This window comes from Hyperolius riggenbachi, chromosome 1 (genome assembly GCF_040937935.1).
Source record: "Hyperolius riggenbachi isolate aHypRig1 chromosome 1, aHypRig1.pri, whole genome shotgun sequence".
Lineage (NCBI taxonomy): Eukaryota > Metazoa > Chordata > Amphibia > Anura > Hyperoliidae > Hyperolius > Hyperolius riggenbachi.
In genome coordinates, this window is record NC_090646.1 from 567573329 (window position 1) to 567589761 (window position 16433).

The following is a 16433-nucleotide window of genomic DNA, read 5'->3' on the forward strand; positions in this document are numbered from 1 at the left end:
ACATCATTGAACACTTCCGCATTGAAGTGTACGGGTCCGTGCGGGTAGAGTGCGCGCTGCTCTGCTTCTCTCCGCCTCTCTGGTCGCCCTGATCAGAGGTCTGAATAGTGCCCCCAGCAAAGCTCCCCGAGCCCAGCAAAGCACCCCCAGCCTAAAAGGCACCCAGCAAAGCCCACCCCCAGCCATGCAAAGCCGCCCCCCCTCACCCACCATGCAAAGCACCCAGAAAAGACCCCCCAGCCATGCAAAGCCACCCCCCACCATGCAAATCACCCAGCAAAGACCCCCCCACCCACCATGCAAAGTGCACAGCAAAGCACCCAGCAAAGCCCCCCCCCCCAGCCATGCAACCCCCCCCCCTCCCCAGATCATGCAAAGTGCACAGCAAAGCACCCCCAGCCATGCAAAGCACCCTGTAAAGACCCCCCCCAGCCATGCAAAGCCGCCCCCACCACCACCACCATGCAAAGTGCACAGCAAAGACCCCCCCCAGCCATGCAAAGCCCCCCCCCCCCGACCATGCAAAGTGCACACCAAAGCACCCACAGCCATGCACAGCCCCCCAGCAAAGACCCCCCCCCCACCATGCAGAGCGCCCAGCAAAGCACCCCCAGTAATGCAAAGCCCCCAGCAAAGCACCCCCCAGCCATGCATCCCCCCTCATCTGTAACTAATCACCACTGTAATTTGATCTCTCCCCGTGTAACCTGACTGCCACAGCAGAGCAGCTAATTTAAAAGCACAGGATGTTAACAATATGTCTGCTCCCAAGAAAGCAGGATGTAGACACACTGCAGATTTATTGCAGGATTTGCATCAGTTGTAACTAAGAAATGTTTTTCTTTAAAAAGATTATTATGCTGTTGTGTGTATTTCAGAGCAGAGAGGAAGTTCCCAGTGCCATTCATGGTGCTGGACAGGACCAGGGATGTTCTGGGATTTGTGCGTTTTGGACTTTGGCCGACTGACTTTGGCCGTTTCTAGAACTGGCCGGCCAATGTCAGAAATTCCCAGCATTTTGGACTTTGGCCGACGTCAAATCGGCCAGTTCTAGAAACGGCCGGCCAATTCTAGAATTGGTCGATTTCTGGTTTTGGCCGTAACATATACATTGTGTACACAATGGAGTACAGTGTGGTGTAAAGTGGGAAGTACGGTGGGGTGTAGAGAGTGGTGCACAGCAGTATAATGTGGTGTAGAGTGTGGTTTACAATGTGATGTACGGTACTCTGTCCTCTCTCTTTCAGAGCTTATTGTGAATGGTGCATATTTAATGGAGAAGCTGATGGACTGTTCCCTGTTGAATTTTTATTAGGTAATACAGCTTTTAGGAAAGATGGAATCTTCAATATCTGAACATAACAACAAAGTGAAGAGTGCCCGGGGGGAGCAACACCACGAGATCCAGCTTCTAGATTTCAAGTATGTATTTTAATTACATTAATGCAAGTTTGGGCAGAAATAAAAGCTTCAGCCTAATGACTGGCTTGGCATAAAACAAGAGGCTGAATCAATACAGAAGCAGAACGCTGGAATCACTGTAACAACTGCATATCTCCCAACTTTTGGAGACAGGAAAAAGGGACACTAAGACACGCCTCTGCCACACATTTAACCATTGCCCATTTTTTCAAAACCACGCCCCTCCCCATACAGTTTCCCCCTGTATCCTATGCAGAGATTGGCGCATGGAGCTTTGATTGGGAACTTATTTAAAGAATAATCATCAGCACACATATGTATTAAATTATATAAATTAGAGTAAAACGCTCTACATGAAGAGTTATGAATATATAAAATAAGAAAATATAGATTTAAATGTGCAAAATATTAAATTCTTTATTTCTGGCAAAAAAAACCTTCACATATCAGAAATATTAACACAGTGCCTACAGGTGCCTCTTGTCCCAGGACTGTAAATGCATAAAATCACACAACTATCTCTAATTAAGGATCTTGTAACTCGATATGGGTTATTAATAAGAGCAATAGCACAGAGGAATGTGACCAATATGACTGATACATACAGAATTTCTAGCACTTCACAAGCATATTGAAAGATAAGATATCCACCTCACTATTCAGATGCTGTGTAACCAGATAGACAGGGTAGAGATCCCTGTCTTAGGCCTAGTGCACACCGAGCGGTTTTTGGAGCGATCCGCCGGCCGCATCCGCCTGGAAAAACGCTTGGCTAATGTATTGCAATGGGATGGTGCACAACGGCGGTTTGAGGTTTTTGCCAAGCCGCAAACGCGCCTCCTGCTGCGCGTTTGCGGATTTCGGAAGCGTTTCGTCCTCAATGTAAAGTATAGGAAAAACGCAAACCGCTTTGAAAAACGCTACTTCAGTGCGGTTTGCCAGGCATTTTTGTTACAGAAGCTGTTTAGTAACAGCTTTTACTGTAACAATATGTGTAATCTGCTACACAAAAACGCACCTAAAACCGCTAGGTATGTTTAGAAAACCTCTCTAAACATACCTAGAATCTCTCTGAAATCAGCTCCCAAAACCGCTAGCGTATTGCGGATCTGCTAGCGGTTTTGGTGTGCACTGGGCCTTACTCTCTGGCCTGGTGCACACCAGAGGAGTTTTTAAATCTGCTGCTAATGTTATCCTATGTGTCTGTGCACACTGGAGCAATGAGGTTTTGTAAAAAACCCCATAGCATTACATTGGGAAGAGCTTTTAGAGGTTTAAAAAGCTCTTCCCAATGTAATGCTATAGGTTTTTTTTTTTTACAAAACCTCATTGCTCCAGTGTGCACAGACACATAGGATAACATTAGCAGCAGATTTAAAAACTCAAAACGCTCAGAAAAACTCCTCTGGTGTGCACCAGGCCTCTCTCAACTTGAAAGACATTGCTTGCTGAGCCTGGAGTTTTATGTTGCTATGCTGCTGATGAAGTTCAGCGTGATGCAAAGCTGCAGAGTGTGATGTGATGCATGCATTTTAGTGTTCTCTGCAAAGACTCTGGGCAGTAAAACAGTTAACTGCAAACTCTCCTGCTCTGTGAAGAGGTCGGGACATTTGACCAGTGCCCCGAGATGCCGTGATAGAGACTGCAAATCGTTACTGCCACGGAGAACCCGTGACACTTGGCCGGTCTGCAACTGGATTACTCACAGTGGTATTGAATTGAGAAAGTTTTAAGTTTTGGTTGGGGGAATTATCCATAATTCATTCCTCAACTTAAAACAGCACTCGGGGTGATAACAGAAGCAAAACTTTTGGAGAAAAACAAAGTTTATTCTTACCTCATTTATCACAGACCTTCACCTCCCTGACGCTTCTCTGTAGAACAAATGCCTCCAGGATACCATGCTGTCAGTCAGGGGTGCTGCTAGGCATACCCAACTTTTTGAGATGAGAAAGGACACTTTAAGACATGCCCCTGCTACACCTCTAATCACACCCCTAACCACACACCTGGCCACGCATACCACTAAAAATGCATAAGCAAAATATGTCATTTTAGAATTCAACACACTGGTTCTTTCTATAATCATTAGTTTTTCTTCATATTAACATTTGAAAGTAAGAAATATATCAATTTAAAGGATGGGAATACAGTTTGAAGTCAATTAAACACACTTTTCAGTAGAAATATACATATATTTACATGTACAGTATCTGTACATTAATTCAGAAAGAGGGACAAGTGAGGAAGAAAGAGGATAGGGTTTCGAAAGAGGGACAGTTGGGAGCTATGCTGCTAAGCCCAGGCGAACCAATCAGCCGCCTGGTGCCTCACCCATAGTAGGGGCCTCCCATGCAGAGGGGAGATTGATGTAGTGACCATGGAGTACACACTTTAGAAGCAGAAGTGAAGTGATTTCCTGCATTTGAAGTGTGCCACATGGTTACTGAGTGCTGCTCTTTTTTCTTCAGGTCACTGCTGATCTACAGGTCTGTGAGTGTTGGGAATGGGGAGGCATAGCCCCACTGACACCAATGCCCCATACAGGAGGGAACACATAGAACTTTGGCTACCTCTTCTGGGGGTCGCAACTATACCGGGCAAAAAGGAGGGAGGGTACCCCCGACTACCTATACCTGTACTTTTGGCTTCCTACCTATACTGGAGGGGTGCTTTTTTCTGGCTACCTATTGTTACGGGGGAAGGGGCCTCTGACTGGGGGGAAGGCCACAAATGATGTGCTGCTTGGGGCCACGGAAACCTTAGCAGCACCCCTGTTGACAGCTTCCTAATGCTCGTTAGAGCCTTGTCTGGTATGGAGACTGGCACCCTGCCCTTGTGATCAGTATTGCTTCACTAGCTCAAGGTTTTAGTTGACAGAAATGCCACCATCTCATCTTCCCAGAACCGCTGTGACCAGAGGAGAGTATGGGAACCATATATTATGGGGGTCATCACTTCTGCACTGCACCAAGGCATCCAGGACAAGAGTGTCTTCACATTTAAAGGGCACCTGAACTGACACTAAATCTAAAAAAGACTACAGTACATATGCCAGTATGTGTTGTATGGGCTCCTTACTTACCTGCACTGGCGTAACAATAGGGGAAGCAGCCCCTGTCCCCGGGGGCCCACTTATGGCCGTTTTGGGGGGGCAGGAGGGGCCGCAGCATGACGGGAAAGCTTTGCATATCAGCGGGGAGGGGGACAGTCCCCCCCCCCCCCTCAGGCTCACCCCTCTGCACTCCCTCTCCTGCATCTAAGTGGCAGCAGCGGCGGCGGTGGCAGCAGCTATAATTACCTCCATTCACCACTGAGGTGCAATCTGCAAGGGCTTCACATTACTTCCTGTTAAAACAGGAAGTAATGTGAAGCCCTTGCAGATCGGAGACCTCCGGTGGTGAATGGAGGTATTTATAGCTGCCGCCACTTTTCCAACATTTCAGCATACCCAACAGAATAGCATACAAATGCTTCTGAGCATGTGCAAAGTCATGCAGGTCATAAATTAACCCCATAATGCCCATCAGCAGCACTAAACTTGCAACCCGAGTTAGCTGCCAACACCGCCACCGCTGCTGCCACTTAGATAGATGCAGGAGGGGGAGCGCAGAGGGGAGAGCCCAAGGTGAGGGAGGGGGGGGACTGTCCTCCCTCCCCACTGATGTAAAAAGCTTTCCCCTCATGCTGCGACCCCTCCTGTCCCCCCCCAAAATGGCCATGAGCGGGGAGGGGGCGCTCAAATTCTTGCAGGGGGACCCGGGGACTTCTAGTAACGCCCCTGCTTACCTGTCTGGTGGTTTGGATGATCCCCCCTTCATTGCGCCGGTCTAGCCCCACCCCCCTCCCCCATTCAATGAAGGAGCTGTGCATGCTCTGTCCACTCGCACTCTCTGAACTTACAAGTGAGAATGGACAGAGCATGTGTCACTCCTCCATGTGAATGGCTCCAGTCAGTGGCGTAGCTAAGGAGCTGTGGGCCCCAATGCAAGTTTTACAATGGAGCCCCCCTAGCACTCTATACATAACAATTGATACGTAACGTCACACTACAGTGTCAGAGGTGCAAGAAGGGGATGGGGAGCAGTTTGCTAATGATTATCACTATTCAAAGTATCAATAGAAGTGATTATTATGAGCACAGGACCAATAGAGAGCTAATACTGTAGTTGAGGAAGGCCCCTTTAGGGCCCCCATGCGGTCGCAACCTCTGCAACCCCTATTGCTAAGCTCCTGGCTCCAGTTCCTGCCATCAGTCACATGACAGGATTAAGTAAGGTAGGGTCTCACTAACACAGTAGGCCCCAGGATCCCTAGTTCATCTGCTTACATAACTACTGTATTCATCATGGGTATGTTTGCTGTTGCCTGTTTAGTTATGAAGTAGAGAACAGATTATCAGCATTGCTTTTTCTCTGCTTAGGATTGGTGGTATTCTCGAGGACATTCAAGGACAGATCCAAAATCAGCATAAGTGGACAGAATCCCAGGTAGAAAGGTTGGCTGGGGAGCAGTCTCAACACATGCAGCAACATCTCAACAACCTCAGAGAAAGAATGGTAAGTGGTGTTATGGATTCTTTATACAGAGTGCATTGTAGTGTACACTGATATTTTCAGCAGAAATGATCTGACGCTTTCTCACTCACTGTGGAGGAAGGCTGAGTCTGGTTTAAAGCTAGTCCCCTCCTCTTCCTGCTCCAGCACGGATGGCCGACAGTGATCTCCTATAGGCTAATAAAGTAACAAAAGGATAAAGTAACCTGCTACCTGCAGAGCAAAGCAGAAAGTACTGCAGAAAGTATACAAGTGAAAATCACAGCAGAGGACAGCAGTACTGTATGTGGAAGAATAGAGAACAAAACATATGGATGCAGCTGAAAACTTTTCAATTTCAGCTAAAATCAAAAAGAGATTATGTATTTTTACTTCACAGAAAGATCTCTGTTTGGCGCTTTTTTATAAGAAGGTAAGGGATCGGAAATAAATACCTTCACCCAAGGCAGAGCAGACATCTGGGGTTCCCTTTTTATTAAAGGGGCCCCTTAGGTTCCTTCTGTAGACCCCCTAGAGTTAATGCCCACGTGTGGTAGGTTACTTACCTCTCCTAGCACAGGGTGGGGATGAGCCCCTTGTTTTATAACAGTGAACTTGGGCATGCTCAATGGGAGGAGGGAGCTGGGCCACACCACTCCTTACAGAATGCCCGCCAATATTATAAACCACGCGGGCTGGCATTGCTCAGAGGGTAGACCCCATGTTGGTGGGCTCCAAATTCAATGTGGAAAGCTAGCCTGCTAGGGGGGCATGGTTTTAATGATACTTGTGAGTGGGCAAACACATACAATTTTAATTATGGGAATACTTTTTCTAAAAAAATTAATATATATATATACAGTGTATATATATATATATATATATATATATATATATATATAAAACCAAGAAGAAATTCTAAACATTGTGAGTATGTTTTAGCGATATTTTTCCCTGACACAAATGAGACCACACTGTAAGGTGTCAGATTTGCCACTGATGACCAGGATTGAGTTGGTAATTTCCTGTGCAGCTGTTGCAGGCCGCTCCCCATGCATGCACGCCGCTGTTTTTTTTTTGTTTTTACTTAAGTTGCACCGCAATGGCCCACTGTGAATGTAACCTAATAATGCATCGTACTGAAAGAAGTCACACTGCTAATGATAACCCTATGCAACGTTCACAGTGCGTAAGGGTGGTGCAATTTAATGGCGTGTGGAATCACAATGCACTGCAAAATGTACGGGTTAACAGTGACAGTGAAGCATACTTTTTTATTGACTGGTTGCTTCACGGTATGCGATGCAAAGGTCGTGCAATATTTGTGAGGACTTTTCTATTTTGTGGCATTCCTGCTTTTACAGGGAACACCCACTGTGAGTGTAGCCTAGCTGTCTGCATGCTGGTGTTTGCTGTATACACCTTAAGGCCTGGGGCACACTAGAGCGCTATTTGGAGTGAATTTGGAGTTTTGACAATCGCTGGCGCTTGTAAAAAAAAAAACTGCACCTGCGCGAGCGGCGCTGTCCATCACCGCCACGTGGACCGGAGCGTACTGCGCAGGCGCAATGGTTCTGGGCCTGCGCAGTACACTCCGGTCCATGTGGCGGTGATCGCACAGGCGCAGTGCAGGCTGACCTCCAGGTCGGCCTGATGTCATCACCGCGGACCGGGAGGCAGAGGCGGCGAACAGCTGCGGGCAGAGCTGTGGCAAGGGACATGCTGGGAGCTTGGGGCTGGACGAAGCCCCAGGTAAGTAGCACTTATTTTGCTTTACAATGCCTGATAACTCCTTTAAAGATTAATCACCGGAAAATGCAGCTGCAATCGACTGCAAAGCGCTTACACAAAGCGCTAGCGATTATGATAGCGTTTTGTTGTATTATTTACCCAGGGCTGGTGCACACTAAGCGTTTTTGGTAGCATTTTCAAAACCGCTGCCGCCTGTGAAAATGCTTGGCTAATGTATCTCAATGGGATGGTGCACACCAGTGGTTTGAGGTTTTTAACAAACTGCAAGCGTGGCTCCTGCAACAGTTTTGCTGTTTACATTGATGCAGAAACGCATCTGCAAAGTATAGGAAAGGCTCAACCCGCCCTGAAAAACGATAGATCAGAGAGGTTTTCCAGGCATTTTTTTTATTACCGTAGCTGTTCAGTAGCCGCTTTACTGTAACAATATATGAAATCTGCTACACAAAAACACTCCATAAAACGCAAGGCAGGTTTAGAAAGCCTCTCAGAGGGCCCGTTCTCACCTGAGCGGGAATCGCACGATTCCCGCTCATGGCAAACCGCTAGCGGTTTTGCAAAAACCGCTACACGATGTAGCAAGTGGCAGTGTTCTCACTGCCGCGGTTGCGGTTAGCGATAACCGCAACCGCGCTGCATGCAGCGGTTTGCCGCCAACGAGCGTTCCGCGATTAACGATCGTGATTAGCGTGCAAAGCACGCTAATCGCGATCGCTCCAAAACCGCCGCAGTGTCCAGTGATTTTTCCGTGTTAATCGCAGGAAAAACACTCCCGCAAAACTACTGCCAGCGTTTTGCGATTATAAGTGTGAGCGGGCCCTGAACATGCCTAGAATCGCTCTGAAAATCTGCTTCAAAAAGCTATAGCGTTTTGCGGATCTGCTAGAGGTTTTTGGTGTGCACTGGGCCTCACTCTGTGTTGTACCAAGAGTCTTACTTTAAAGTGGACCCAAATTAAAAATACAAGATTTCAGAAATAAAATCTATTTTCTAAATTATAACAATAAATAGCAGCCTTTTTTCAGCTGCATGATGAAAAATATAAAATATTTTACATTTATTGGAGGAACCCCTCCCTTCCTTTCAAATTGCCGGGATTTTCCGGCAAACTGGTGGAGTAGATGGTGTCTGGCAATGGAGGAATTGCTAATGGCTGCCCCCAGTATAACCCTAGCTATGAAAAGAGAAGGGTGAAAAGCATGCACTGAAATGATCATGGGTTTGAAGGAGTGTTTATTTATCTTTGTATGTGTCAGAGTGGTGCAACTAAATATTTTTAATTAAAAAAATGTTTGGTTTGGGTCCGCTTTAAGTTAAAAGGTATTTTCAGCATTCTGGAATACTAAATATGCTTGAAGTGCATTGAGGGAATGGCTAGGATTGCATCGCTCAACCCCTGCAGTTATTTACAATAAAGCCAACGCACTTTCACTAATAAACACTTTATTAACTGTACAGCCTGCTCTTTTAATTACACATTTCTGAGAACTAATAAGTCATCGCAGACAAGCTGAAACCCTCATGTCTTCTCGCAGATTAATACGGCTTTTATTCATGACGCATGACAATTATAATTATTTTAGTAAATGCATTGTTTTCATTTACAGTACATTAAAAATGTCATTGTATAAATACAATCCCACAGTAAATGTATTGGTCACAAGTGCCAAGTGCTTGAAAATGAGGTAATTATGGCAGATTCAGAAAACTGCACCCCCTCCATGTTCCCTAGCCTGGCAGAGCGTACAGCAGTGGATTGCCAGGAACTGAAGCAGGGGATCATTTATAAAGATCAGCCATATCCAGGCAGAAGTACTGGCCTGGAAGGGGCACATTATAGGATCAGTGTGAGAGTGTGAAGGTTGGTCTTATAGCCATGTATAGCCATCTATCGATTTGGCGTCCAATCGACCATCCAGATTTGACAATTTTTATTGAATCAGATGAAAATCAGTGCTGCCAAGAGCATGCCCAATTGACGATGCGACCAATTTTGGGCTGAAATTGGTAGCATGTATCGATCAGACATGCTGCAAGATGTCAGGCAGTTGTGGTTGATCAGGTGCCCGGCGGTAACAGCGAACAATATCGGGACGAGTGTCTAACGTGGCGAAAAGCACGGTGTGTGGGTATTATTGTAAAATCCCATCCCCTGTATGAAAAATAGTCATGGTGGTTTTTGCCCAAAGCCTCTCAGATGAAGTCTGGAGCTCTGTGGCCACTCCCACTTTTTGGCATGGCCCACCCCCAACTTAGCAGCTGCCTATCAGGCTGCACCTGCTGAGCTGGAGGCAAAAGTCTTCGGGCAAAAGTCATGTTGGCTTTGCTGACAGATGGCTGAGTTATAACTATTGCCCATTTTCTGGCGAACAGGTAAGTTACATACCTGTTCAATTGCTTAAGTTGCATTCTAGGGCTATAAAGATTTCATTCATTGTATTTGTAGGTAGAAAAAAACAAAGTCTTGTAAAAGTAACACCTTTTAATGGCTAACTGCTAAAGTTAAATAATGCAAGCTTTCTGGGATCTAGTCCCCTTCTTCAGGCATATTTCTAGATGTTAGCTGTAGTAAAACACTGATGCAGGGAAGCTGCATGAAGATGGCAGTTGTACTGGTTGCTGTTTAGCAGTTAGATGTCAGGTGATCAGCAGGCTGGAGCCAGTGAGCTTATGCAAGCAAACATGAAATCTAGCAGGTTTCTGAAGATAGTGAAGCCAAGTCAATCATGTTACATAAGGAGTCATGAATCCCATTCCACAATTTAAACCTTCTGTTAATGTCTTGAACATTTTCATAAATTTGTACTCAGAAATCTTTCTTGCTTGTTCATTTTTAAAGTTACCCTTGAGAATAAGTACTTTTAGATCTTGCATGCTGTGTCCTGGTTCACAGAAGTCTTGGCCCACTGGTGTGTCCATTTTACCCTCATTAATTTTAAAGCGGTGATGGTTCATTCTTGTGCGCAGTTTTTGTCCTGTTTCTCCTATATAGATTCCTCTTGAGGGGCATTTCATGCAGCATATCATGTATACAACATTGGATGATTCACAGGAAAATTGGTCTGATATTTGATATTTCTGTGAGTTTGGTATTTGTATTTGGCTTGTGCACAAGATATAAGGGCAGGTCTCACATCTTGCGTTATTGCAGGGTAATGTGCCTGGAGTTTCTGGTGTAGATAATGCACTTCTGATAATCATTTGTCTCAAATTGGGAGGTTGTCTGAATGCAAGCATTGGTAAATCAGGAAAAACTTCTTTCAGGCGTTTGTCTTTATGAAGTATCGGTTGCAGGGCTTTCGATATCTTCCTCAGTGTCTTTAATCTTGGGTTGTAGGTGACCACTATTGGAACTCTGTTGTTTTCAGTCTTTGGGGTGTACTTTAATAGTTCCTCTCTAGATTTTAAAGTTGCTCTGTGTATTTGATCATCAACGATTCGTGGATGATATCCCTGATCTATGAATATATTACGTAGTGACATAAGTTGTCTGTCTCTGTCCTCTGAAATAGAACATATTCGGTTATACCTCAGAGCCTGGCTGTAAACAATAGATTTTTTGGTGTGTTCCGGGTGGAAACTATTCCACTTGAGGTAAATATGCCTGTCAGTTGGTTTACGGTAGATGGATGTTTCTAAAAATCTATCTTGTATATAAATTGTAGTATCCAGGAAACTGACATGGGAGGATGAAAAGTTGAGAGTTAACTTGATGTTCTTGTGGTATTCTGAGAAATTTTTGTGGAATTTGATTAATTCTTCCTGTGATGCTGTCCAAATTAATAGGATATCGTCTATAAATCTGAAGTAAGCCCATGGTTTAATTTCACACGTTGAAAGGAAGTTTTCCTCCAATCTGGCCATAAATAAATTTGCATACTGGGGTGACATTCTACTTCCCATAGCACTGCCCATTGTCTGTAGATATATATAATTCCCAAATGAAAAATAGTTATGAGTTAGTATATATTTGATAAGTTGTAGTGTGGGCTCTGTTGGTAGATCATTCAACTGAAGGAAATGTTGACAAGCTGCAATACCGTCCTCGTGTGGAATGTTGGTATAAAGGGATTCAACATCCATTGTAGCCAGGATAGTACCCTCTGGGATTGGACCCATGGCAGTCAATTTGTTAAGAAGGTCAGTGGTGTCCTGGATGTAGCTGGCTGTATTCCTTACCATGGGTTTAAGAAAGTTTTCTACCCAGCCAGATATCTTTTCTGTTAGTGTCCCCAAACCAGAGATGATAGGTCGACCTGGGTTTCCTTCTTTGTGTATTTTTGGTAAGATGTAGAAGGTGCCTATTTTCGGATTATCTGGTATTAATGTAAGTATGTTAGATGATAATGAGGAAAGATCATTAAGTATACTCTTCAATTCCCTTGAGTATTGTAGAGTGGGGTTTGTTTCTAGTCTTTTGTAGTAGGTGTTGTTGGAGAGCTGTCTGTTTGCTTCTTGAACATAGGTGGATTTATCCAAAATCACTACAGCTCCTCCTTTGTCAGCTGGTTTAATTACTATGTTGTTATTGCTTTTAAGGCTCAGTATTGCTTTCCTTTCTTGAGTGTTGAGGTTGTAGCGTGTCTGTATTTGCTTGTCCAGTATCTCCAATTTGATTATTTTCCTGAAGTTGTCAATATATTCTTCTAATTTCTTGTTCCGCCCTGATTTTGGTGTCCAGGTACTGCTCTTTTTGGTTTTGCTATTTGTAGGTTCGGTGTTTTCAAATGATGAATAATTAGGTCTGTTGTGAAAAAATTCTTTTAGTCGTATCCTCCGAAAAAATTCTTCCATGTCACTACAAAATTCTGTTTCATCAAATCTTTTGGTGGGGCAAAAAGTGAGTCCTTTAGATAGAACAGCTAATTCAGTCTTGCTTGGGTTATAGCTGGACAAGTTAACCACACATAGTGGTCACCTACAACCCAAGATTAAAGACACTGAGGAAGATATCGAAAGCCCTGCAACCGATACTTCATAAAGACAAACGCCTGAAAGAAGTTTTTCCTGATTTACCAATGCTTGCATTCAGACAACCTCCCAATTTGAGACAAATGATTATCAGAAGTGCATTATCTACACCAGAAACTCCAGGCACATTACCATGCAATAACGCAAGATGTGAGACCTGCCCTTATATCTTGTGCACAAGCCAAATACAAATACCAAACTCACAGAAATATCAAATATCAGACCAATTTTCCTGTGAATCATCCAATGTTGTATACATGATACGCTGCATGAAATGCCCCTCAAGAGGAATCTATATAGGAGAAACAGGACAAAAACTGCGCACAAGAATGAACCATCACCGCTTTAAAATTAATGAGGGTAAAATGGACACACCAGTGGGCCAACACTTCTGTGAACCAGGACACAGCATGCAAGATCTAAAAGTACTTATTCTCAAGGGTAACTTTAAAAATGAACAAGCAAGAAAGATTTCTGAGTACAAATTTATGAAAATGTTCAAGACATTAACAGAAGGTTTAAATTGTGGAATGGGATTCATGACTCCTTATGTAACATGATTGACTTGGCTTCACTATCTTCAGAAACCTGCTAGATTTCATGTTTGCTTGCATAAGCTCACTGGCTCCAGCCTGCTGATCACCTGACATCTAACTGCTAAACAGCAACCAGTACAACTGCCATCTTCATGCAGCTTCCCTGCATCAGTGTTTTACTACAGCTAACATCTAGAAATATGCCTGAAGAAGGGGACTAGATCCCAGAAAGCTTGCATTATTTAACTTTAGCAGTTAGCCATTAAAAGGTATTACTTTTACAAGACTTTGTTTTTTTCTACCTACATATATTGTTTAGCTAACACGGTACAGAAACATTTTTACTACTATCATTCATTGTATTTAAAACTTTATTGCTTTTCAGTGGACATTTCTATTAGTAAATCACTCCTGTTATTTTCATTTTTTGTGTTGGGGATCAGCAGAATTAGGAATGCCTGCGTCACTCCTGTCTCCACAATGTGACACAGAGTGGCACCGGCATCCCGGTATACATCACTTCTGGTGGCTGTAGTGAATCTACCAGGTGAATATTTTGACAGGATGCAACAGAAAGGCGACTACAAGACAACGTGCAGCACTTGACCCTGAAAGTAGACAACACTGACCATGTCCAAAGACTTGAAGCCAAGCTCAACAAGATGAAGCATACAGAGGGCAAGATGGCTGCCAGAATGCTAAGACTCGAAAAGGAAATATGGGATGAGATTGAGAATATGAAAAGTGAATACCGAGCAGGCAAGTTATTTACCCATCCAACGTGTGAAATGAGTTTCATTTTACCGAATCATTATGCAAGTCATTAGAGTGACCAGAAAGTGCTAGCTTTTAATTAAAGCAAAAATCAGCATCGCAGGTTGTGGGAATAACCAACATGTGTGTGAAGGAGTGTGTGGGAAGTGGCAGCAAAGTGTTCCTTATAATTACATTGTGTGATGATCAGAGAAGTGCTATTGAGAATATAGAGCTAAGCTTCCCACATCTTCACTTCCTAATGCAGATAATGCTTATAGGTCTCTCAGGCTATCAGGGCTGCTTCCGGACACAGTATTCTTCAAAGCCGGGTGTTTCAAGAGCTTAAAGTGGACCCAAATTAAAAATACAAGATTTCAGAAATAAAATCTATTTTCTAAATTATAATAATAAATAGCAGCCTCTTTTCAGCTGCATGATGACAAATATAAAATATTTTACATTTATTAGAGGAACCCCTCCCTTCCTTTCAAATTGCCGGGACAAAATCCGGCAAACTGGTGGAGTAGGAGGTGTCCGACAAAGGAGGAATTGCTAATGGCTGCCCCCAGTATAACCCTAGTTATGAAAAGAGAAGGGTGAAAAGCATGCACTGAAATGCTCATAGGCTTGAAGGAGTGTTTATATATCTTTGTATGTGTCAGAGTGGTGCTACTAAATATTTTTAATTAAAAACAATGTTTGGTTTGGGTCCGCTTTAAAGGACCATTATTGCGGAAAAAAGTGTAAAATTTAAAATACATGCATTTACGTGCTATTAGAAGTACATTCCTCACAGAGTAAAATACACTATAAATTACCGTTCTCTTACATTGCTGTTGTTTACAGTCAGTAGTAAAAATGTGACAGGTCTCACAGATTTTGGACTAGTCCATCTCTTCATGGGGATTCTTAGTGCCTCCTCAGTGGCATAACTAGAAATCACTGGGCCCCCCTGCCCAACTTTGTATAGCCCCCCCACCCCAGGTATAGGTGCCTCCAGTATAGATAGCTAGGTATAGGTGCCCGTCCCCAGTATAGCCAGGTATAGGTGCCCACAGTATAGCCAGGCATGGGTGCTCCCAATGTAGCCAGATATAAGTGCCCTTAGTATGGCCTCAGTATAGCCAGGTATAGGAATCTAGCAATGCCCACACACACAGCGGTGGGGAGGGGGGGCACTCCCCCCCCCCTTCACCTGGGGCTCCCCGTCAGCGCTTCCTCCTTTACCATTAACCTCCTTACCGGTAATAAAGAGTTCAGCTCGAGGTGGGAAAAACATGCCAGGAGCGGTATCCCCGAGCTGAACTTGTGGTAGCAGCCGGGAGGTCTATGCAGAGCAATGTGCGCAGCGAGGGCGGTTTAACTCACCTCCCGAGTCCCGGGGGATCCCAACATCGGCTGCCATTGTTCTTCCTCTCCTCCGAGGCTATGCATCCCCCTGGTGAGATCTGTCTGTCGTCATGACGACAGCCGGCAATCTCACTATAGGGTTACAGCACCACCTGGAGGATGGAGGGAAATTTGCAGCACTGGATCCCAGGGAGGTGAGTGCCTGTTGGGCTGCTGCCGAATTTCCTAGCAGCATGATTTTTTTTCCAGGTTTTAGGATCTAAAAGCATGCAAAAAAATTGCACCGCTTGTAGACCCCAAAATCCATAAAAATTCAAAACACCAAGGGGGTTAATGAGCAGCAGCAGCGGGCATGGAAAAGTGGATGAGAACATACTTCTGCGTTCCACACGGCGGAGGTCTGATCTTCTCTGTACAAGTGCCTGACGCTACTTCCTGATACAGAGAAGAACCTCCGGTGTGTGGAAGTAAGTCCATGTTCCCTTAATCATGCCTGCCCATTAATGCTGAAGGAGGAAGCGCTGATGGGGGGTGGCCCCATTGGGAGGGGGAGTGGTCCCCCTCCTCGCCGCTGTGTGTGGGCATTGCTCCCCCCCCCCCCGCATCCCCTACTGTTATGCCCCTTGTCTCCTTTATTCTTTACAAAAGCAATCCCTAGAAATTATCTGTGCAAAGATGCTAGCTCTCCTCTCTGCTCACCTGCACGCTATTTCGGATCGCTATGTCCGATTAAGTTGAAGATCATTCCGATCCTCATTGTCTTGTACGTATATTTCCACAATCGTGTGAATGATCGTTTAAGACATTGTTCGTTTCTGAAGTCGCAAACAACACTTACAGATTCGGTCAGATTGATCGGGGAATGAGAGATCTCAGATCCATCTGGCCTTGATCTGCCGGTGGGTACTCAGCATATGACTTATATCTGTTTGACATTAATAATTATTTATGTTGTGCTTTTTGGCAACAGGATTTCAAGAGATCCAAGACTCTCTGAATTCTCTGCAACAAATCCAGGAGACAAAAGTGAAACTGGAAAGCAAGAAGGTTCAGAAAGACATCAAGAAGATAAATCGCAGAATTATAGAGATTAAAGACTTCTGAGATCCTC

At 44.4% G+C, this 16433-nt stretch overlaps 1 protein-coding gene across 3 annotated transcripts in view; it reads left to right on the forward strand.

Annotated features, from left to right (window-relative positions):
* The window catches only part of FAM81B (family with sequence similarity 81 member B), an 85927-nt gene extending 69494 nt beyond the window's left edge, over nt 1-16433 (forward strand). For 2 of the 3 annotated variants that reach the window (XM_068247668.1, XM_068247675.1), the window contains 4 exons: nt 1316-1422; nt 5846-5981; nt 13780-13975; nt 16293-16433. In XM_068247668.1, the coding sequence (XP_068103769.1) occupies nt 1316-1422; nt 5846-5981; nt 13780-13975; nt 16293-16426 (573 nt within the window). In that variant the 3' untranslated portion in view covers nt 16427-16433. Of the gene's footprint in view, nt 1-1315; nt 1423-5845; nt 5982-13339; nt 13486-13779; nt 13976-16292 lie in introns of those variants that run through there. The other variant, XR_011023164.1, reaches the window with a different exon arrangement.